General features: G+C 50.9%; 3 protein-coding genes and 1 long non-coding RNA gene across 4 annotated transcripts; 2 read left to right on the plus strand and 2 right to left on the minus strand.

The window, feature by feature from the left end:
* The first annotated feature begins 433 nt into the window (after positions 1-433).
* On the plus strand, positions 434-2,093 carry LOC131578860 (uncharacterized). The gene is made up of 2 exons (XM_058838100.1): positions 434-871; positions 962-2,093. The coding sequence occupies exons 1-2, from the start codon at positions 454-456 to the stop codon at positions 1,480-1,482; spliced, it is 939 nt and encodes a 312-aa protein (XP_058694083.1). The 5' UTR covers positions 434-453; the 3' UTR covers positions 1,483-2,093.
* A 10-nt stretch (positions 2,094-2,103) lies between these two features.
* On the minus strand, positions 2,104-4,826 carry LOC131578859 (uncharacterized). The gene is made up of 2 exons (XM_058838099.1): positions 2,681-4,826; positions 2,104-2,587 (listed from the first exon to the last, which is right to left on the minus strand). Exon 1 carries the CDS (start codon positions 4,438-4,440, stop codon positions 3,097-3,099), a length of 1,344 nt encoding a protein of 447 aa, XP_058694082.1. The 5' UTR covers positions 4,441-4,826; the 3' UTR covers positions 2,104-2,587; positions 2,681-3,096.
* A 1,472-nt stretch (positions 4,827-6,298) lies between these two features.
* LOC131579320 (uncharacterized) lies at positions 6,299-7,408 on the plus strand. The gene is made up of 3 exons (XR_009277670.1): positions 6,299-6,414; positions 7,167-7,236; positions 7,370-7,408. It is a non-coding gene; the product is annotated as an uncharacterized LOC131579320 (long non-coding RNA).
* On the minus strand, positions 7,375-23,219 carry NAGK (N-acetylglucosamine kinase). Its single transcript, XM_058839037.1, is given in 11 exon segments — positions 7,375-7,597; positions 13,930-14,008; positions 15,298-15,395; positions 16,394-16,481; positions 17,737-17,849; positions 20,206-20,316; positions 20,778-20,919; positions 21,012-21,090; positions 21,092-21,111; positions 21,982-22,066; positions 23,169-23,219. Coding segments are annotated over 11 exon segments (1,029 nt in total). The 5' UTR covers positions 23,198-23,219; the 3' UTR covers positions 7,375-7,412.
* Positions 23,220-24,343: the final 1,124 nt, after the last annotated feature.

Below are 24,343 nucleotides of genomic sequence, written 5' to 3' on the forward strand. Positions count from 1 at the left end.
TGTGGAAAATCATGGAATAATCTTGGGAAAAACATGGAAAAATAATGGGAAAATAATGGGGGAAATGGTGGAAAAATCTTGGGAAAATCTCGGGAAAAATCATGAGAAAATCATGGAAAAATAATGGAGAAAATCATGGAAAAATCTTGGGGAGAATTGTGGGAAAATGTTGGGAAAATCATGGAAAAATCCTGGGAAAAGAATGGAGAAAATCCTGGGGAAAAAAAAGGGAAAATCTTGGGAAAAAACATGGAAAAATACAGGGAAAAATCAGGGAGAAAATCGTGGGAAAATCTTGGAGAAATCTTGGGGGAAATCATGGAAAAATCTTGGGAAAAAAATGCAAAAATAATGGGGAAATCTTGGGAAAAATCCTGGGAAAAACATGGAAAAATCTTGGGGAAATAATGGGGGAAATGGTGGGAAAATCTCGGGAAAAATTATGGAAAAAACATGGAAAAAATAATGGAGAAAATCCTGGGAAAAGAATGGGAAAATCTTGGGAAAATCATGGAAAAATTGTGGGAAAATAATGGGGATAATCCTGGGAAAAGAATGGAAAAATGGGAAAATCTTGGGAAAAATCTTGGGAAAAATCCTGGGAAAATTGTGGCAAAATCATGGAAGAATCTTGGGAAAATCTTGGGGGAAATCATGGAAAAATCTCAAGAAAAATCCTGGAAAATGATGGGAAAAGAATGGGGAAAGTTGTGGGAAAATCTTGGTAAAACATGGAAAAATAATGGGAAAAATCCTGGGGAAAAAAAAGGGAAAATCAGGGGAAAATCCTGGAAAAGTCTTGGGAAAAATCGTGGGAAAATCTTGGGGAAATCTTGGGGGAAATCCTGGGAAAATCTCAAGAAAAATCCTGGGGAAAAAAATGGGAAAATCTTAGGAAAAATTATGGAAAAATAATGGGAAAATAATGGGGAAAATCTTGGGAAAACCTTGGGAAAATCGTGGGAAAAAATGGGAAAATCTTGGGAAAAACATGGAAAAAATCTCGGGAAAAATCCTGGGAAAAGAATGGGAAAATCATGGGAAAATTGTGGCAAAATCATGGAAAAATCTTGGGAAAATCTTGGGGGAAATAATGGAAAAATCTCAAGAAAAATCCTGGAAAATGATGGGAAAAATCATGGAAAAAATCATGGGGGAAAAAATTGGGAAAATCATGGAAAAATCCTGGGAAAAGAACGGGGAAATTTTGGGGGAAAAAATGGGAAAATCTTGGGGAAATCTTGGGAGAAATCATGGGAAAATGTCAAGAAAAATCCTGGAAAAAGAATGGGGAAAATCCTGGGAAAAACATGGAAAAATCTTGGGGAAATAATGGGGGGGAAATGGTGGGAAAATCTTGGGAAAAATGATGGAAAAAACATGGAAAAAATAATGGAGAAAATCCTGGGAAAAATACTTGGAAAAGAATGGGAAAATCCTGGGAAAAATCATAGAAAGATCTTGGGAAAAATCATGGAGTAATAACGGGGAAGATCCTGGGAAAAAATGGGAAAATCTTGGGAAAAACATGGAAAAAAATCTCGGGAAAAATCCTGGAAAAAGAATGGGAAAATTGTGGGAAAAATCTTGGGAAAATCTTGGGGGAAATCATGGAAAAATCTCAAGAAAAATCCTGCAAAATGATGGGAAAAGAATGGGGAAAGTTGTGGGAAAATCTTGGGAAAAACATGGAAAAAACATGGAAAAATTATGGGAAAATCATGAGAAATAAATGGGAAAATCATGGAAAAATTATGGGAAAATAATGGGGGAAATGGTGGAAAAATCTTGGGAAAATCTCAGGAAAAATCATGGAAAAATCCTGGGAAAATAATGAGGAAAATCCTGGGGGAAAAAATGGGAAAATCTTGGGAAAAACATGGAAAAATCTCGGGAAAAATCATGGAAAAAGAATGGAAAAATCCTGGGAAAAGAATGGGAAAATCTTGGGGAAATCATGGAAAAATCTTGGGAAAATCTTGGGGGAAATAATGGAAAAATATCGGGAAAAATCATGGAAAAATGGAAAAATCGGGAAAAATAATGGAAAAAGAATGGGAAAATCCTGGGAAAAATCTTGGGAAAAACATGGAAAAAATCTCGGGAAAAATCCTGGGAAAAGAATGGGGAAAATCCTGGGGGAAAAAAAATGGGAAAATCTTGGGAAAATCATGGAAAAGTCTTGGGAAAAATCATGGGAAAATCTTGGGGAAATCTTGGGGGAAATCCTGGGAAAATCTCAAGAAAAATCCTGGGGAAAAAAATGGGAAAATCTTAGGAAAAATTATGGAAAAATAATGGGAAAATAATGGGGAAAATCCTGGGAAAAAAATGGAAAAATCTCAAGAAAAGTCATGGAAAAATAATGGGAATAATCTTGGGAAAATTGTGGCAAAATCACGGAAATATCTTCGGGAAAGTCATGGAAAAAACATGGAAAAATCACGAGAAAAATCAGGGGAAAAACCCTGGAAAAATCCTGGGGAAAAAATGGGGAAAATAACGGAAAAATCTTGGGAAAATGGGAAAATCTTGGGGAAAGTTGTGGAAAAATCATGGAAAAATCTTGGGAAAATCATGGAAAAATCTTGGGAAAAATAATGGGGAAAATCCTGGGGAAAAAAAAGGGAAAATCTTGGGAAAAACATGGAAAAATATTGGGAAAAATCTTGGAAAAAACCATGGGAAAATAATGGAAAAATCTTGGGAAAAATCTTGGGAAAAAGCTCAGGAAAAATCATGGAAAAATCCTGGGGGAAGAATGGGAAAAATTTGGGAAAATCATGGAAAAACCTTGGGAAAAATCATGGGAAAATTCTTGGGGAAATTGTGGAAAAATCATGGAAAAATCTCCGGAAAAATAATGGAAAAAATATTGGGAAAAATGGTGGGAAAAGCTTGGGAAAATCTTGGGGGAAATCATGGAAAAGTATCAAGAAAAAACTTGGGAAAAAATGGGAAATCTTGGGAAAAACATGGAAAAATCTTGGGATAAATCATGGGAAAATAATGGGGAAAATCCTGGGAAAAAAAAAAGGAAAATCTTGGGAAAATGGAAAAATTGTGGGAAAAATTATGGGGAAAATAATGGAAAAATCATGGAAAAAAACATGGGAAAATCTTGGCAAAAATAATGGGAAAATCTTGGAAAAATCTTGGAAAAATCTTGGGAAAAATGATGGGAAAACCATGGAAAAATCCTGGAAAAATCCCTCCTGGGATCGGAGCTTTCGGCACTTCCGGAGGATTTTCCGGGATTTTCCGGGAGCTGCGCTGGTTTCTCCCGGTTTTTTTGGGATTGGGAATCCTGATCCAGGGGAAATCGGGAATTTTTTGGGATTGGGAATCCTGATCCAGGAAAAATTGGAGCTTCCCAAGGTCAGGAATCCAAATCCAGGGAAATCCAGGAATTTTTTGGGATTGGGAATCTCGAACCAGGGAAATCCAGGAATTTTTTGGGATCGGGAATCCTGATCCAGGGAAAATCAGGAATTTTTTGGGATTGGGAATCCTGATCCAGGAAAAGCTGGAGCTTCCCAAGGTCAGGAATCCAAATCCAGGGAAATCAGGAAATTTTTGGGATTGGGAATCTCGAACCAGGGAAAATTGGGAATTCTCTGGAATTGGGAATCCTGATCCAAGGAAATGAGGAAATTTTTTGGGATTGGGAATCTCTGTCCAGGGAAAATTGGAGCTTCCCAAGGTCAGAAATCCCAATCCATGGGAACGGGGCTGGAAACGCCGATCCCAAAAACCCCGGAGCTTCCCAGGCTCCCGAAGCCGCCCCCAGGGCTTGGAATCCCGGGAAATCCGGGGCCAAATCCCGGGAAATCCACAGGTGAATCCCGGGAAATCCGGGGCCAAATCCCGGGAAATCCCCGGGTGAATCCCAGGAAATCCATGGTCAAATCCTGGGAAATCCGGGGCCAAATCCCGGGAAATCCGGGGCCAAATCCCAGGAAATTTGCAGTCGAATCCCGGGAAATTTGCAGTCGAATCCCAGGAAATCCATGGGAATTCCCATTCCCGGAGCAGCTCCCGGATCACCGCGATTCCATCACGGAATTCCCGGCTCTTCCCGCTTTTCCCGGCCCCTCCGGAAGCGCCGGCCCCGTGGAATTCCCAACTCTCCAAATCCCATTTCTCTTTCCCGCTTTTCCCTGGATTTTTCTCCTCCAATTCCCTCCTTTCCCCTCCCCCCCCGCTGGAAATTCCGGATAATCCCAAATAAACTTTTATTGGAAGGCAGCAGGGCTGGAATTTTCCTTGGAAAACCTCGGGATCTCCGCGAATTCTCGGGAATTTCCCTTTCCCGGTGCTTCGGATTCCCGGGAAAAACGACCCCAAAGGGATTTTTCCCGTTTTTTTCCTGTTTTTAGTGGGAATTTCCACAAAGCTGCTCCGAGGCCGTTCCGAGGTCAGGGATGTTCCGTTCCCCATCCCAAACTTTGGGAATTCCTCCTTCCTCCTCTTCCTGCTTTTCCGTGGATGTGGAGCGCTCCCAGTCCTGATCCCAATCCCAATCCTGATCCTGATCCCAATCCCAATTCCCTTCCCAGTCCCAATCCAGATCCTGATCCCAATCCCGATCCTGATCCCAATCCCAATCCTGATCCGAATCCCGATCCTGATCCCAATCCCGATCCTGATCCCAATCCCGATCCCAATCCCAGTCCTGATCCCAATCCGAATCCTGATCCCAATCCTGATCCTAATTCCTTTCCCATTCCCAATCCTGATCCTGTTCCCAATCCCATTCCTGATTCTGATCCCAGTTTCCAGTCCCAGTCCTGATTGATCCCAATTCCCAATCCCATTCCCAATCTCAATCTCAATTCTGATCCTGATCCCAATTCCCAGTCCTGATCCCAATCCCCAATCCTGATCCTGATCCCAATCCTGACCCTGATCCCAATCCCGATCCCAATTCCCAATTCCATTCCCAATCCTGATCCTGTTCTCAATTCCCATTCCGGATTCCATTCCCAGTCCCAATCCTGATCCCAATCCCAATCCCATTCCCAATCCCAATCCTGTGCTCCAGCCCGGCCCCCTCAGGAATGGGAACAGGATCAGGATCAGGATTGGGATCAGGATTGGGATCGGGATCAGGATCAGGATTGGGATCAGGATTGGGATCAGGATCGGGATTGGGATCAGGATCAGGATCGGGATTGGGATCAGGATTGGGATCGGGATTGGGATCAGGATCAGGATTGGGATCAGGATTGGGATTGGGATCGGGATTGGGATCGGGATCAGGATTGGGATTGGGATCAGGATGAGGATTGGGATCGGGATCAGGATTGGGATCGGGATCAGGATTGGGATCGGGATCAGGATTGGGATCGGGATCGGGATCAGGATTGGGATCGGGATCAGGATCAGGATTGGGATCGGGATCAGGATTGGGATCAGGATCAGGATTGGGATCAGGATCAGGATCGGGATCATTCCGGGTCCCTTTTCCTCCTTTCCCGTGGCCCCGCCCCCACTTTGGGGTTTCCCTTCCCAGCGGGGCTGAGCTGGCGCCGCTTCCAACGGCATCCAATGGATCCCATGGATCCCATCCCATGGATCCCATCCCATGGATCCCATGGATCCCATCCCATGGGTCCCATCCCATGGATCCCATCCCATCCCATGGATCCCATCCCATCCCATGGATCCCATCCCATGGATCCCATCCCATCCCATGGATCCCATCCCATCCCATGGATCCCATCCCATGGATCCCATCCCATCACATCCCATCCCATCCAATGGATCCCATCCCATGGATCCCATCCCATTCCCTGCCTCAGTTTCCCATCCCTGCTCCCATCCCCACATTCCCATGATCCCATTCCCCCATTCCCATTCCCCCATTCCCATTCCCATTCCCCCATTAACCCTTTTATTGCCGAACCACGAGCCCCCCTCTCATTCCAGGCCTCCTCCCGCACTTCTCAGGGCACATTCCCGGCTTTTGGGGCCCATTCCCGATTTTTCAGTGCCCATTCCCCATTTTTCAGTGCCCATTCCCGACTTTTCGAGGCCATTCCCGGTTTTTTTTGGCTCTTAGAACTGGTGAACATAGAACACCTCGACATTCCCAGTTTTCTGAGCCCCATTCTCGGTTTTTCATGGCACATTCCCATTTTTTTGGGGCCCATTCCCGATTTTCTGAGCCCATTCCCAGTTTTTTGGGGCTCTCAGATCCAATGAGTGTTGAACACCTCGACATTCCCAATTTTCCGAGCCCCGTTCCCGTTTTTTTTTCTCTCAGAACTGATGAGTGTAGAACACCTCGACATTCCCAGTTTTTCAGTGCCCATTCCCGATTTTCCGAGCCCCATTCCCAGTTTTTCAGTGCCCATTCCTGGTTTTTGGGGCCCATTCCTGGTTTTTTGAGGCCATTCCCAATTTTTTGGGGTCCATTCCCGATTTTTCGATGCCATTCCCGTTTTTTTTCCCTCTCAGAACTGATGAGTGTAGAACACCTCGACATTCCCAATTTTCCAGTGCCCATTCCTGTTTTTTCCCCTCTCAGAACCGGTGTGTGTAGAACACCTCAACATTCCCAGTTTTCAGTGCCCATTCCCAGTTTTTCAGGGCCCCATTCCCAGTTTTTTGGGGCACATTCCCAAGTTTTCATTGCCCATTCCTGATTTTTTGGGTCCATTCCCAGTTTTCCGAGCCCATTCCCGTTTTTTTCCTCTAAGAACTGATGAGTGTAGAACACCTCGACATTCCCAATTTTCCAGTGCCCATTCCCAGTTTTCTGAGCTCCATTCCCAATTTTCCGAGCCCATTCCCAGTTTTTTTCCTCTCAGAACTGGTGAGTGTAGAACACCTCAACATTCCCAGTTTTCCGAGCCCATTCCCAATTTTCTGGGCCCCATTCCCAATTTTCCAGTGCCCATTCCTGATTTTTTGGGTCCATTCCCAATTTTCCAAGCCCCATTCCCGGTTTTTGGGGCCCATTCCCAGTTTTTCAGTGCCCATTCCCGGTTTTTTTCTGTCTCTCAGAACCGGTGTGTGTAGAACACCTCGACATTCCCAATTTTCCGAGCCCATTCCCAGATTTTTTCCCTCTCAGAACTGGTGAGTGTAGAACACCTCAACATTCCCGATTTTCCAGTGCCCATTCCCAATTTTCCAAGCCCCATTCCCAGTTTTCCAAGCCCCATTTCCGATTTTCCAGGGCTCTCAGAACTGGTGAGTGTAGAACACCTCGACATTCCCGATTTTCCAGTGCCCATTCCCAGTTTTCAGTGCCCATTCCCAGTTTTCCAAGCCCCATTCCCAGTTTTTTCCCTCTCAGAACCGGTGTGTGTAGAACACCTCAACATTCCCAGTTTTCCGAGCCCCATTCCTCATTTTCCAGTGCCCATTCCCAATTTTCCAAGCCCCATTCCCGTTTTTTCCTCTCAGAACTGATGAGTGTAGAACACCTCGACGTTCCCATCCCGATCCAGGGGCAGCTCCATTCCCAAATTCCCGGCTCCCAGCCGAGCCCCTCCCAGAGCCGAGGAGCGCCGGAGCCTCAGGAGACTGAACCGGGAAAAAATTCCCGGGATTTGGGCTCGGGATCGCTCCAGCACCGGGATAAATCCTGCGGGAACAGCAAAGGAAAAGCGGGAATTGGGAATGGGATTTAATGGGAAAAAAAAATACCTGGAAATGGGAAAAAAATCCTGGATTTTCTCCCCAAAAAATATTGGAAAAATTTTAGATCTTGAGGAGAAATTTTAAATTTCAAGGAAAAAATTCCGAATCCCAGGAAAGAACCCAAATCCCAGAAAAAATTCTCAAATCCCAAGAAAAAAAATCTCAAATTCCCTCAAAAATCCCAAATTCTTCTGAAAAATCTTTCAAAAGATCCCAAATCTTGAGGAGAAATCGCAAATCCCGAGGAAAAAATTCCGAATCTCAGAAAAAGAACCCCAAATCTCAAGAAAACCCCAAATCCCAAGGAAAAAAATCTCAATTCTCCCCCAAAAAATCCCAAATCCCAGAAAAAAATCCCAAATCCCAAGGAAAAAAATCCCGAAATTCCAAATCCCAAGAAAAAAAATCTCAAATTCCCCCCAAAAATCCCGAATTTCCCCCATAAAATCCTTTAAAAAATCCCAAATCTCGAGGAAATCTCAAATCCCAAGGAGAAAATCCCAAATCCCAAATAAATCCCCAGTCCTAAAAAAAAAAACCCCAAAACCCCCTCAAAAAAACCCAAATCCCCCCCAAAACCCCCCAAAAAAAACCCAAATCCCCAAAAAATTCCCAAAAACCCTCAAATCCCCCAAAAAACCCTCCCAAAAATTCCCCCAAATCCCCAAAAAATTCCCAAAAAACTCAAATCCCAAAAAAATTCCCCCCCAAAAACCCCAAATCCCAAAAAAACCCAAAAATCCCCCACAAAAAATCACCAAAAACTCCAAATCCCCAAAGAATCCCAAAAAACCCCAAATCCCAAAAAAATTCCCCTAAAAAAACCCAAATGCTAAAAAAACCCGAAATAAATCCTCAAAAAACCCCAAATCCCCCCCAAAAATCCCAAAAAAAACCCAAATCCCAAAAGAAATCCCAAATTACCTCCAAAATCCAAAAATCCAAAATCCAAAAATCCCAAAATCCCCCCCAAAAAACCCCAAACCCCTTAAAAATTCCCCAAAAAAACCCAAATCCCAAAAGAAATCTCAAATAAATCCCAAAAAAACCCCAAAATCCCCCCAAAATATATCCCAAAAAACCCCAAAACTTCCCCAAATCCCCCAAAAAACTCTAAAAAAAAACCCCAAAAAACCCAAATCCCAAAAAACCCCAAAAAAATCTCCAAAAAAAAACCCCCAAAAAAACCCAAATCCCAAAAAAATCTCAAAAAAAACCCCAACCCAAAAAATTCCCAAAAAACCCTAAATCCCAAAAACAACCCCAAAAAATCCCCAACAAATTCCCAAAAAAAAAACCCCAAACCCCCCAAAAAAACCCCAAATCCCTAAAGAAATCCCAAAGACCCCCAAATCCCAAAAAAATCCCCAAAAATCCCCAAATCCTCAAAAAAATCCCCCCAAAAAACCCCAAATCCCAAAAAAATTCCCAAAAAATCCCCCAAATCCCAAACAAGATCCCAAAAAACCCCAAATCCCCCCCAAAAATGCCAAAACAACCCCCCCAAATCCCCCAAAAAAACCCCAAAAATCCCCCCCCAAAAAAACCCCAAAAAACCCCCAACCCCCCAAAAATTCCCAAAAAAACCCAAATCCCAAAAAATTTCCCAAAATACCCAAATCCCAAAAAAAACCCCCCAAAAATTCCCAAAAAAATCCCCCCAAATCCAAAAAAAACCCCAAAAAATCCCCCAAAAAATCCCAAAAAATCCCAAATCCCCCAAAAATCCCCCCAAAAAAACCCCAAATCCCAAAAAAAAACCCCAAAAAAATCCCCCAAAAAATCCCAAAAAACCCCAAATCCCAAAAAATTTCTCAAAATAACCCCAAACCCCAAAGAAATCCCAAATAAATCCCAAAAAATTTCCTCCAAAAAAACCGCAAAAAAACCCCAAATCTCCAAAGAAATCTCAAATAAATCCCAAAAAATTCCCCAAAAAAATTCCCCCAAAAAAACCCCAAATCCCAAAAGAAATCCCAAAAAAACACCAAAAAATCCCCCAAAAAAACCCCAAATCTCCAAAGAAATCCCAAAAAAATCCCGAAAAAAATCCCAAAAAACCCCAAATCCCAAAAAATGTCCCCAAAAACCCCAAATCCCCAAAGAAATCCCAAAGAAATCCCAAAAAATTCCCCTAAAAACCCCCCAAAAAACCCCAAATCTCCAAAGAAATCTCAAATAAATCCCAAAAATTTCCCCAAAAAATTCCCCCAAAAAATCCCAAATCCCAAAAAAGTCCCCCAAAAATCTAAAAAAAACCCCAAAAAAAACCCCAAATCCCCCCAAAATCCCCCCCAAAAAAACCCAAATCCCAAAAGAAATCTCAAATAAATCCCAAAAAAACCCAAATCCAAAAAAAATCCCCCAAAAAACTCAAATCCCCCCCAAAAATTCCCAAAAACCCCCAAAAAAGCTCCTCAAATCCCAAAAAAAAACCCCAAAAAATCCCCCCAGAAAATCCCAAAAAACCCCAAATCCCAAAAAATTTCCCAAAAAAACCCCAAACCCCAAAAGAAATCCCAAATAAATCCCAAAAAATTCCCCCCAAAAAAACCCCAAATCTCCAAAGAAATCTCAAATAAATCCCAAAAAATTCCCAAAAAAATTCCCCAAAAAAACCCCAAATCCCAAAAAAACCCCCCAAAAAATCCCAAAAAAATTCCCAAAAAAACCCCAAATCCCCAAAAAATTCCCCAAATACCCAAATCCGAAAAAAAACCCCAAAAATTCCCAAAAAAATCCCCCCAAATCCCAAAAGAAATCCCCAAAAAACCACCAAAAAATCCCCCAAAAAAACCCCAAATCCCAAAAGAAATCTCAAATAAATCCCAAAAAAACCCAAATCCAAAAAAAATCCCCCAAAAAACTCAAATCCCCCCCAAAAATTCCCAAAAACCCCCAAAAAAACTCCAAATCCCAAAAAAAAACCCCAAAAAAATCCCGAAAAAATTCCCAAAAAAACCCCAAATCCCAAAAAATTTCCCCAAAAACCCCAAATCCCCAAAAGAAATCCCAAATAAATCCCAAAAAATTTCCCAAAGAAATTCCCAAAAAAACCCCAAATCCCAAGAAAACCCCAAAAAAATCCCCAAAAAAATCCCAAAAAAACCCCAAATCCCAAAAAATTTCCCAAAATACCCAAATCCCAAAAAACCCCCCCCAAAAATTCCAAAAAAAATCCCCCCAAATCCCAAAAGAAATCCCAAAAAAATCCCCCCAAAAAACCCCAAATCCCAAAAAAACCCCCCAAAAAATCCCGAAAAAATTCCCAAAAAACCCCAAATCCCAAAAAATTTCCAAAAAACCCCAAATCCCCAAAGAAATCCCAAATAAATCCCAAAAAATTCCCCAAAAAATTCCCAAAAAAAACCCAAATCCCAAAAAAACCCCAAAAAAATCCCGAAAAAAATCCCAAAAAAACCCCAAATCCCCAACAAATTCCCCAAATACCCAAATCCGAAAAAAAAACCCCAAAAATTCCCAAAAAAATCCCCCCAAATCCCAAAAGAAATCCCCAAAAAAACCACCAAAAAATCCCCCCAAAAAAACCCAAATCCCAAAAAATCCCCCAAAAAATCCCGAAAAACCCCAAATCCCAAAAAATTTCCCCAAAAATTCCCCAAAAAAACCCCAAAATCCCAAAAAAACCCCCCCAAAAATCCCGAAAAAATTCCCAAAAAACCCCAAATCCCAAAAAAATTCCCAAAACACCCAAATCCCAAAAAAACCCCCCCAAAAATTCCCAAAAAAATCCCCCCAAATCCCAAAAGAAATCCCAAAAAAACACCAAAAAATCCCCCAAAAAAACCCCAAATCCCAAAAAAACCCAAAAGGATCCCGAAAAAAATCCCAAAAAACCCCAAATCCCAAAAAATTTTCCCAAAAAACCCCCAAATCCCCAAAGAAATCCCAAATAAATCCCAAAAAATTCCCCCAAAAAATTCCCAAAAAAACCCCAAATCCCCAAAGAAATCTCAAATAAATCCCAAAAAATTCCCAAAAAAATTCCCCAAAAAATCCCCCCAAATCCCAAAAAACCCCAAATCCCAAAAAATTCCCCAAAAACCCCAAATCCCCAAAGAAATCCCAAATAAATCCCAAAAAATTCCCCCAAAAAATTCCCAAAAAAACCCCAAATCTCCAAAGAAATCTCAAATAAATCCCAAAAAATTCCCAAAAAAATTCCCAAAAAAACCCCAAATCCCAAAAAAAACCCCAAAAAAATCCCGAAAAAAATCCGAAAAAAACCCCAAATCCCCAAAAAATTCCCCAAATACCCAAATCCGAAAAAAAAACCCCAAAAATTCCCAAAAAAATCCCCCCAAATCCCAAAAGAAATCCCCAAAAAAACCACCAAAAAATCCCCCCAAAAAACCCCAAATCCCAAAAAAAACCCAAAAAATCCCGAAAAAAATCCCAAAAAGCCCCAAATCCCAAAAAATTTCCCAAAATAACCCCAAACCCCAAAAGAAATCTCAAATAAATCCCAAAAAAACCCAAATCAAAAAAAAATCCCCCAAAAAACTCAAATCCCCCCCAAAAATTCCCAAAAACCCCAAAGCCCAAAAAAACCCAAAAAAAAGCTCCTCAAATCCCCAAAAAAACCCCAAAAAATCCCAAAAAAACCCCAAATCCCAAAAAAACCCAAAAAAATCTCAAAAAAAACCCCCCCAAAAAACCCAAATCCCAAAAAAATTCCCAAAAAATCCCCCCAAATCCCAAACAAGACCCCAAAAAACCCCAAATCCCCCCCAAAAATGCCAAAACAACCCCCCCAAATCCCCCAAAAAACCTCCAAAAAACCCCAACCCCCCAAAAAATTCCCCAAAAAACCCAAATCCCAAAAAATTTCCAAAAAGCCCCCAAATCCCAAAAAAACCCCAAAAATTCCCCTCAAAAAAATCCAAATCCCAAAAAATTTCCCAAAAAAACCCCAAATCCCCAAAGAAATCCCAAATAAATCCCAAAATATTCCCTCCCAAAAAAACCCCAAAAAAACCCCAAATCTCCAAAGAAATCTCAAATAAATCCCAAAAAATCCCGAAAAAATTCCCAAAAAAACCCCAAATCCCAAAAAATTTCCCAAAACACCCAAATCCCAAAAACCCCCCCCAAAAATTCCCAAAAAAATCCCCCCAAATCCCAAAAGAAATCCCCAAAAAACCACCAAAAAATCCCCCCAAAAAAAACCCAAATCCCAAAAAAACCCAAAAAATCCCGAAAAAAATCCAAAAAAAACCCCAAATCCCCCAAAAATCCCCCCAAAAAACCCCCAAATCCCAAAAGAAATCTCAAATAAATCCCAAAAAAACCCAAATCCAAAAAAAATCCCCCAAAAAACTCAAATCCCCCCCCAAAATTCCCAAAAACCCCAAAAAAAGCTCCTCAAATCCCCAAAAAGCCCCCAAAAAATCCCCCCAAAAAATCCCAAAAAACCCCAAATCCCAAAAAATTTCCCCAAAAACCCCAAATCCCCAAAAGAAATCCCAAATAAATCCCAAAAAATTCCTCCCCAAAAAAACCCCAAAAAAACCCCAAATCTCCAAAGAAATCCCCAAAAAAATCCCAAAAAATTCCCAAAAAAAATTCCCAAAAAAAACCCAAATCCCAAAAAAAACCCCAAAAAATCCCGAAAAAAATCCCAAAAAAACCCCCAAATCCCAAAAAAATTCCCAAAATACCCAAATCCCAAAAAACCCCCCCAAAAATTCCCAAAAAAATCCCCCCAAATCCCAAAAGAAATCCCCAAAAAACCACCAAAAAATCCCCCCAAAAACCCCAAATCCCAAAAGAAATCTCAAATAAATCCCAAAAAAACCCAAATCCAAAAAAAATCCCCCAAAAAACTCAAATCCCCCCCCAAAATTCCCAAAAACCCCAAAAAAAGCTCCTCAAATCCCAAAAAAACCCCCAAAAAATCCCCCCAAAAAATCCCAAAAAACCCCAAATCCCAAAAAATTTCCCCAAAAACCCCAAATCCTCAAAAGAAATCCCAAATAAATCCCAAAAAATTCCCCAAAAAATTCCCAAAAAAATCCCCCCAAATCCCAAAAAAACCCCCAAAAATTCCCCAAAAAAATTCCCAAAAAAACCCCAAAAAACCCCCAAATCTCCAAAGAAATCTCAAATAAATCCCAAAAAATTCCCAAAAAAATTCCCAAAAAAATTCCCAAAAAAACCCCAAATCCCAAAAAGTTCCCCCCAGATTTCCCCAATCCCCCCGGAATTCCCGGAATTCCCGGATCCCGAGGGGATTGCGCCGTTCCCGGCTCTCACCGGGGCTCAGGTGTTTCCAGCTGTTCCACACCGAGCCCACGCAGACGATGGACAGACCCCGAGCACCCCGGAACAGCTCCTGGGGACATTGGGGACATTGGGGACATCCAGGGGACATTGGGGACATCCTGGGGACACCCAGGGGACACCCAGGGACACCCAGGGGACATTGGGGACACCCAGGAGACATTGGGGACACCCAGGGGACAGCCAGGGGACAGCCAGGGGACATTGGGGACATTGGGGACACCCAGGGGGACATTGGGGACACCCAGGGGACAGCCAGGGACACCCAGGGGACACCCAGGGGACACTGGGGACATTGGGGACACCCAGGGACATTGGGGACACCCAGGGACATCCAGGGGACACCCAGGGGACATTGGGGACACCCTGGGGACAGCCAGGGGGACATTGGGGACATTGGGGACACACAGGGGACACCCAGGGGACACCCAGGGGACATTGGGGACACCCAGGGGACATTGGGGACATCCTGGGGACATCCTGGGGACATCCAGGGACATTGGGGACATTGGGGACACCCAGGGACACCCAGGGGACATTGGGGACACCCAGGGGACACCCAGGGGACACCCAGGGGACATTGGGGACACCCAGGGACACCCAGGGACACCCAGGGGACATTGGGGACACCCAGGGGACACCCAGGGACACCCAGGGGACATTGGGGACATCCAGGGACATTGGGGACATCCAGGGACACCCAGGGGACACCCAGGGACACCCAGGGGACATTGGGGACATCCAGGGACATTGGGGACATCCAGGGACACCCAGGGGACACCCAGGGACACCCAGGGGACATTGGGGACATCCAGGGACATTGGGGACATCCAGGGACACCCAGGGGACACCCAGGGGACACCGCTGTCACCTCCCCTCTGTCCCCACTGTCCCCCCTGTGCCCGTTATCCCCTCACTGTCCCCAATGATGTCCCCGATCCCCGTCACTGTCCCCAATGTCCCCATGTCCCCACTGATGTCCCCAATGATGTCCCCAATGTCCCCACTGTCCCCAATGATGTCCCCAATGACCCCAGTGATGTCCCCAATGATGTCCCCACTGTCCCCAATGATGTCCCCCCTCTGTCCCCCTGTTCCCAGTGATGTCCCCAACGATGTCCCCGATGTCCCCAGTGATGTCCCCACTGTCTCCAATGTCCCCAATGATGTCCCCCCTCTGTCCCCCTGTTCCTAAAGATGTCCCCAACGATGTCCCCCCTGATGTCCCCAATGATGTCCCCAATGATGTCCCCCCTGATGTCCCCAATGATGTCCCCAGTGATGTCCCCGCTGTCCCCAATCCCTGTCACTGTCCCCAGTGATGTCACCTCTGTCCCTCACCTCCTGTGCTCTGGGCAGCACGGCCACCACGTGTCGCGCCAGCTGCGCCCCCGCCTCGGCCAGGATGTGACAGCACAGGGGGTCCCCGAGGTCTGCACCTGGGGTGGCACCGAGGGGACGTGGGGACACCTCAGTGCCACCACAGGGACATGGGGACACCTCAGTGCCACCACAGGGACATGGGGACATCCCTCAGTGCCACCACAGGGATGTGGGGACACCTTGGTGTCACCACAGGGATGTGGGGACAACCCTTGGTGTCACCACAGGGACATGGGGACACCTCAGTGCCACCACAGGGACATGGGGACACCTCAATGTCACCACAGGGACATGGGGACACCTCAGTGCCACCCCCAGGGACATGGGGACACCTCGGTGTCACCCCCAGGGACATGGGGACACCTCAATGTCACCACAGGGACATGGGGACATCCCTCAGTGCCACCCCCAGCACAGGAGGTGGCACCTGGGTGTCCCCAGCCCGAGGAGGGCAGAGGTCGCTCCTTGGGGACAAAGAGCGGCCGGGAGGGGACAGGGGAGTGGCAGCGGGAGGGACAAAGGGACAAACGGGGGATGGGACAGGGACAAGGGACAGGGACAAGGGACAGGGACAAATGGGGGATGGGGACAAAGAGGGGACAGGGACAAACAGGTGACAAGGGGGACAGGGACAAGGTGACAGGGACAGGTGACAAGGACAAGGAGCAAACGGGACATGGGAATGGGGGACAGGGACAGGTGACAATGACAAGGGGACAGGGGACAGGGACAAACGGGATGGGGACAAATAGGGACATGGGGGACAGGGACAAAGGGGACAGGTGACAGGGGGCAGGGATGGGTGACAAGGACAAGGTGTCAGGGACAGGTGACAGGGACAGGGACAAGGGGGAGAGGGACAGGTGACAGGGACAGGTGACAGGGACGGGTGACAAGGACAAGGGGACAGGGACAAGGGGACAGGGACAGGGACAGGTGACAGGGGACAGGTGACAGGGACAGGTGACAGGGACAGGGACAGGTGACAAGGGGACACAGACAGGTGACAGGGACAGGTGACAAGGGGACATTTCCCGGGCAGTTTTGTCCCCACCTTCCGCCACTCTCCGGCAGAACGCAGCGAATTTGGCTTTGTCGAAGTCGCGGTAAAGGTGGGGCAGGAGCCCCATGCGGTCTGAGACCTGCAGGGTGACACCCCAAAAACAGCACTGACACCCCAAACACAGCACTGACACCCCAAAAACGGCACTGACACCCCAAAAACAGCACTGACACCCCAAACACACCCCAAAAACGGCACTGAGACCCCAAAAACAGCACTGACACCCCAAAAATGGCACTGACACCCCAAAAACGGCACTGACACCCCAAAAACACCCCAAAAACAGCCCTGACACCCCAAAAACGGCACTGACACCCCAAAAACAGCCCTGAGACCCCAAACACACCCCTGAGACCCCAAACACACCCCAAAAACGGCACTGACACCCCAAAAACGGCACTGACACCCCAAACACACCCCAAAACAACCCTGAGACCCCAAACACACCCCAAAAACGGCACTGAGACCCCAAACATGGCCCTGTAACCCCAAAACACGGCCCTGAGACCCCCAGCACCCCAACACCCACCCCAAACCCCCCGAGAACCCCAAACCCCACCCCAAACCCCTCCAACACTCACCCCAAACCACCTCTAGGACACCCAAATCCCCTCTAGGACCCCAAAATCCCACCCCAAGCCCCCCAAGGACCCCAACACCCACCCCAAACCCTCTGAGGGTCCCAAATCTCACCCCAAACTCCCCCAGAGCCCACCCCAAACCACCTCTAGGACCCCCAAATCCCACCCCAAACCCCCGAGGACCCCAAACCCCCCCAAGGACCCCAAATCCCACCCCAAACCCCCCCCAGCACCACAAAGACCCCAAACCCCACCCCAAACCCCACCCCAAATCCCACCCCAAATCCCCTCTAGGACCTCAAACCCCATCCCAAACCACCTGAGGATCCCAAATCCCACCCCAAACCCCAAAGCTCACCTCAAACCCCCCGAGGACCCCAAACCCCACCCCAAACCCCAAACCCCACCCCAAATCCCACCCCAAATCCCCTCTAGGATCCCAAAACCCATCCCAAAGCCCCTGAGGATCCCAAATCCCACCCCAAACCCCAAATCTCACCCCAAATCCCACCCCAAATCCCCTGAGGACCCCAAAGCTCACCCCAAATCCCCTGAGGACCCCAAAGCTCCCCCCAAACCCCAAACCCCAAACCCCAAATCCCACCCCAAACCCCACTCCAAACCCCAAACCCCAAATCCCACCCCAAACCCCCTGAGGACCCCAAAGCTCACCCCAAACCCCACCCCAAACCCCAAACCCCAAACCCCAAAGCCCAAACCCCAAAGCCCACCCCAATCCCCCATCCCCCGTACCTGGAAGTGCTCCCTCATGGCCTCGCGCACGAAGCCGATCCCGTGGGGCGGCGCCTCCAGATTGTCCAGACAGTCAAAAACAACCTTGAGAGCCCGGTGAGACACCCAGAACGCTGGGAATGGGAACAACCGGAACAACGGGAACAACGGGAACAACGGGAACAACGGGAATGAGAACAGGAACAGTCAAACACGGCCTTGAGAGCCCGGTGAGACACCCAGAATGCTGGGAACAACGGGAACAATGGGAACAACCGGAATAGGAACAGTCAAACACAGCCTTGAGAGCCCGGTGAGACACCCAGAACGCTGGGAACAGCCGGAACAACGGGAACAACCGGAACAACGGGAACAATGGGAACAACGGGAATGGGAACAACGGGAACAGTCAAACACTGCCTTGAGAGCCCAGTGAGACACCCAGAACTCTGGGAACAGCCGGAACAACGGGAACAACCGGAACAACGGGAACAATGGGAACAACGGGAATGGGAACAGTCAAAAACAGCCTTGAGAGCCCGGTGAGACACCCAGAACGCTGGGAATGGGAACAACAACCGGAATGGGAACAATGGGAACAATGGGAATGGGAACAGTCAAACACTGCCTGGAGAGCCCGGTGAGACACCCAGAACGCTGGGAATGGGAACGGGAACAACCGGAACAACGGGAATGAGAACAGGAACAGTCAAACACAGCCTTGAGAGCCCGGTGAGACACCCAGAACACTGGGAACAACAACGGGAACAACCGGAATGGGAATGGGAACAACGGGAACTACGGGAACAACGGGAACAACGGGAATGGGAACAACGGGAACAACCGGAATGGGAACAGGAACCAGTCAGAAACAGCCTTGAGAGCCCGGTGAGACACCCAGAACGCTGGGAATGGGAACGGGAACAATGGGAACAATGGGAACAACCGGAATGGGAACGGGAACAGTCAAAAACAGCCTGGAGAGCCCAGTGAGACACCCAGAACACTGGGAATGGGAACGGGAACAACCGGAATGGGAACAACCGGAACAATGGGAATGGGAACAACCGGAACAACGGGAACAATGGGAACAGGAACAGTCAAAAACAGCCTTGAGAGCCCGGTGAGACACCCAGAACACTGGGAATGGGAACAACCGGAATGGGAACAACAGGAACAGCGGGAATGGGAACAGGAACAGTGAAACACGGCCTTGAGAACCCGGTGAGACACCCAGAACGCTGGGAATGGGAACGGGAACAACGGGAATGGGAACAACGGGAACAACCGGAATGGGAACAGGAACCAGTCAAAAACAGCCTTGAGAGCCCGGTGAGACACCCAGAACGCTGGGAATGGGAACGGGAACAACCGGAACAGCGGGAACAACCGGAACAATGGGAATGGGAACAATGGGAACCAGTCAAACACAGCCTTGAGAGCCCAGTGAGACACCCAGAACGCTGGGAATGGGAACGGGAACAACGGGAACAACGGGAATGGGAACAGTCAAACACAGCCTTGAGAGCCCAGTGAGACACCCAGAACGCTGGGAATGGGAACAACCGGAATGGGAACAACGGGAACAACCGGAACAACGGGAACAACGGGAATGAGAACAGGAACAGTCAAAAACAGCCTGGAGAGCCCAGTGAGACACCCAGAACGCTGGGAATGGGAACAACGGGAACAACGGGAATGGGAACAACCGGAACAACAGGAACAACCGGAACAACAGGAACAACTGGAACAACAGGAACAACTGGAACAACAGGAACAACCAGAACGGGAACAACCGGAACAATGGGAATGGGAACAGGAACAGTCAAACACGGCCTTGAGAGCCCGGTGAGACACCCAGAACGCTGGGAACAACAACGGGAACAATGGGAACAATGGGAATGGGAACAACCGGAACAACAGGAACAGCGGGAACAGCGGGAACAACCGGAACGGGAACAACGGGAACCAGTCAAACACCGCCTTGAGAGCCGGGTGAGACACCCAGAACACTGGGAATGGGAACAACCGGAATGGGAACGGGAATGGGAACAATGGGAACAACGGGAACAACTGGAACAACGGGAATGGGAACAACAGGAACCAGTCAAAGACGGCCTCGAGAGCCCGGTGAGACACCCAGAACGCTGGGAACAACAACGGGAACAACCAGAATGGGAATGGGAACAATGGGAACAACGGGAACAACGGGAACAACGGGAACGGGAATGGGAACAACGGGAATGGGAACAGGAACAGTGTGGGGTGGGAACGGCAATGGGGACAGGAACGGGAATGGGAATGGGAACGGGAACAGGAATGGGATTGAAACGGGAAGGGGAATGGGAATGGGCTCAGCCCAGCAGTGGGATCAATGATGGGGTCAGTGATGGGGTCAGGAATAGGATCAGCAATGGGATCAGCACTGGGGTCAGCATTGGGGTCAGCAATGGGATCATCATTGGGGTCACCCCGTCCCCCGAGCCTCACCGGACCCCTCATCCCCCATCATGTGTCCCCATCCCCCGCAGCCGCTCTCGGAGCCGTCGGGGTTGATGAGTTTGCAGTTGGAGCCGGTCCCGGAGATCAGCACGATGCCACCTGCGGGGAGGGACACGGTGTCCCCTGGTGTCCCCTGGCCGTGTCCCCAGCCCCGGCCGTGGCCCCTCGGTGTCCCTCGGCCGTGTCCCCACCCCCCGGTGTCTCCATGGCCGTGTCCCCATCCCTGGCCGTGTCCCCCCGGTGTCCCCCGTTGTCCCCAGCCCCGGCCGTGTCCCCACGGTGTCAATGCGGTGTCCCCACCCCCCGGTGTCCCCCGTTGTCCCCACCCCCCGGTGTCCCCACCGCTGTCGCTGGCCGTGTCCCCACCCCCAGGGCCGTGTCCCCTGGTGTCCCCCGGTGTCCCCACAGTGTCCCCACCCCCGGCCGTGTCCCCACCCCCAGGGCCGTGTCCCCTGGTGTCCCCCCGGTGTATCCTGCTGTCCCCACTGCCGTCGCTGGCCGTGTCCCCACCCCCTGGCCGTGTCCCCTGGTGTCCCCGCGGTGTCCCCTGGTGTCCCCACCGCTGTCGCTGGCCGTGGCCATGGCCCCCAGGGCGTCGGTGGTGATGAAGTAGCTCCGGCTGAGCTTCGGGAAGCGCCGCTCCAGCTCCTCCCGCAGCGCCTCGATGGCTTCCCGCTGGTCCCCTCCGCTCAGCGACAGCCCCTGGGTCCCCACAGCGTCCCTGTCACCCCCCGGGTGCCGCTGGGGGGTTTGGGGACAGCAGGGGACAGCAGGGGACAGCAGCGGGGGCTCACCAGGGACAGCAGAGGCTCCTGAGGGTCCCGCCCCGACCCCCCGCCTTTCAGCTTGGCCTCGCTCACCATGCGCTCGATGACACTGCTCGGAGCCGATCAGCTGCGACACGGCCGGGGGACAGCCTGAGGTCACCTCGGTGCCACCCCGGTGACAGCCCGGGGGTCCCCGGGTGGGATTTGGGATCGGGGGGACAGCCTGAGGTCACCCCGGTGCCACCCCGGTGCCACCCCGGGGGTCCCCGGGTGGGATTTGGGGCAGGGGGGACAGCCTGAGGTCACCCCGGTGCCATCGCAGTGCCACCACGGGGGTCCCCGGGTGGGATATGGGGCAGGGGGGACAGCCTGAGGTCACCCTGGTGCCACCCCAAGGGTCCCCAGGTGAGATTTGGGGCTGGGGGGACACTCTGAGGTCACCCCGGGGGTCCCCAGGTGGGATTTGGGGCTGGGGGGACACTCTGAGGTCACCCTTCATCTCTCCCCATGTCCTCTCCCTGTGTCCCCCTCCCCCTCCCCACCTCCCCGTGTCCCCTCTTCCCCCTCCCCTTGTCCCCGTGTCCCTCCCGCTCTCTCAGCGCTGTCCCCTGTCCCCTCTCTCTGTGTCCCCTGTCCCTGTCCCCCTGTTCCCCTGTCCCTGTCCCTGTCCCCGCTCTCACCCAGTGGTTGGTGTCCCCTGTCCCCTGTCCCTGTCCCCTGTCCCGTGTCCCCCTGTTCCCCTGTCCCTGTCCCGTGTCCCCCGTCCCTGTCCCGTGGTTGGTGTCCCCTGTCCCCTGTCCCTGTCCCCTGTCCCAGCTGTCCCTGTCCCCTGTCCCCGCTCTCACCCACTCGTTGGTGTCCCCTGTCCCCTGTCCCTGTCCCCTGTCCCCTGTCCCCGCTCTCACCCAGTGGTTGGTGTCCCCTGTCCCTTGTCCCTGTCCCCTGTCCCCTGTCCCTGTCCCCTGTCCCTGTCCCCTGTCCCTGTCCCCGCTCTCACCCAGTGGTTGGTGCAGGGTCCGTCTGTCTCGGCCACGATTTGTCCGTCCCGGTTCAGCAGCACCGCCCTGGAGTGGGTGCCCCCCCTGCGAGAGCAATGTCCCCCCAGTGTCCCCCCAGTGTCCCCCAATGTCCCCCCAATGTCCCCCCAGTGTCCCCCCACCCCAAACCTGCCCCCCGCTCCTGCCCCACAGCCCGGGAGGGGTCGCGGGGGGGGCAGGAGCCGATGGAGCCCCCGGGAGCGGCTCCCGCGCCCCCCCAGCCCGGGGTGGGGGTCCCGGAACAGGGATTGGGGTCCCCAGCAGGGATTGGGGTCCCAGAGAAGGGATTGGGGGTCCCGGAACAGGGATTGGGGGTCCCCAGCAGGGATTGGGGTCCCGGAGGAGGGATTGGGGTGCCCGGAACAGGGATTGGGGTCCCCGATCGGGGTGGGGGTCCTAGAGAAGGAATTGAGGTCTCAGAGAAAGGATTGGGGTCCCGGAACAGGGATTGGGGGTCCCCAGCAGGGATTGGGGTCCCGGAGGAGGGATTGGGGTGCCCGGAACAGGGATTGGGGTCCCTGATCGGGGTGGGTGTCCCCCAGAACAGGAATTGGGGGTCCCCCAGCAGGGATTGGGGTCCCGGAGCGGGGACTGGGGGTCCCCCAGCAGGATTTGGGGTCCCCGAGCAGGGATTGGGGTCCTGGAACAGGGATTGGGGTCCCGGAGCAGGAATTGGGGGTCCCCGAGCTGGGATTGGGGGTCCCGGAACAGGGATTGGGGTCCCGGAGCAGGAATTGGGGGTCCCGGAGCAGGAATTGGGGTCCCGGAGCAGGAATTGGGGGTCCCGGAGCAGGGATTGGGGGTCCCGGAACAGGGATTGGGGTCCCAGAGAAGGAATTTGGGGTCCCCGAACAGGGATTGGGGGTCCCAGAGCGGGGATTGGGGTCCCCGAGCAGGGATTGGGGTCCCGGAACAGGGATTGGGGTCCCCGAGCTGGGGGAATTGGGGTCCCGGAACAGGGATTGGGGTCCCGGAGCAGGGATTGGGGTCCCGGAACAGGGATTGGGGTCCCTCAGCAGGATTTGGGGGTCCCCCATCAGTGATCGCGGTGCCGCTGCAGCCCCCCCAAGGATAAAAAGGGGGTGCGGAGCCCCCCCAAGGATAAAAAGGGGTGCGGAGCCCCCCCCGCCCCCGGCGCGCCCCTCACCCCTCCACGCCCCCGAACAGCTCCGCCATCGCTGCCGCCGCTGGCCACGCCCATGCCCATTTATGGTCAATGGCCACGCCCATCGGTGATGACGTCATTCAAACACACCCGCTCTCGTGGCTCCGCCCACAGACACGCCCACATAACCATATATGGGCATGGACCGGCCACGTCTCAGCCAATGGCCACGCCCCTCGCGTTGGCTCCGCCCCCGCCCGCTCCGGGACCCCGCGGGCACCGGGAGCCCCCCGGGACACGGTCCCGAGCACCGGGAGCCACCCGGGACACGGCCCCGAGCACCGGGAGCCACCCGGGACACGGCCCCGAGCACCGGGAGCCACCCGGGACACGGCCCCGAGCACCGGGAGCCCCCCGAGCACCGGGAGCCCCCCGAGACACGGCCCCGAGCACCGGGAGCCCCCCGGGACACGGCCCCGAGCACCGGGAGCCATCCGTGACACCGCCCCGAGCACCGGGAGCCCCCCGAGCACCGGGAGCCCCCCGGGACACGGCCCCGAGCACCGAGAGCCACCCGAGCACCGGGAGCCCCCCGGGACACGGCCCCGAGCACCGAGAGCCCCCCGAGCACCGGGAGCCCCCCGGGACACGGCCCCGAGCACCGGGAGCCACCCGAGCACCGGGAGCTCCCCGGGACACGGCCCCGAGCACCGGGAGCTTCCCGGGACACGGCCCCGAGCACCGGGAGCCCCCCGGGACACGGCCCCGAGCACCGGGAGCTTCCCGGGACACGGCCCCGAGCACCGGGAGCCATCCGTGACACCGCCCCGAGCACCGGGAGCCCCCCGGGACACGGACACGCTCAGGGGCTGCCCCGCCCGTGGGGCCACCCGGGAAAAACCCCACAAATCCCACCGGGAAAAATCCCAGAAATCCCCCTGGGAAAAGTCCCACAAATCCCCCGGGACAAATCCCACAAATCCCTCCCATATCCACCCGGGACAAACCCCACAGATCCCACCGGGAAAAATCTCACAGATCCCCCTGGGAAAAATCCCACAAATCCCCCGGGACAAATCCCACAAATCCCCTGTGAAAAATCCCACAAATGCCCCGGGACAAACCCCACAAATCCCCCCGGTCCCCCTTTTTTCCTGACGGATCCCCCACATTTCCTGATTGATCCCCCTTTTCCCGACCCCCTTTTCCCCATGGAT

This window comes from Poecile atricapillus, chromosome 4, assembly GCF_030490865.1.
Source record: "Poecile atricapillus isolate bPoeAtr1 chromosome 4, bPoeAtr1.hap1, whole genome shotgun sequence".
Classification (NCBI taxonomy): Eukaryota; Metazoa; Chordata; class Aves; order Passeriformes; family Paridae; genus Poecile; species Poecile atricapillus.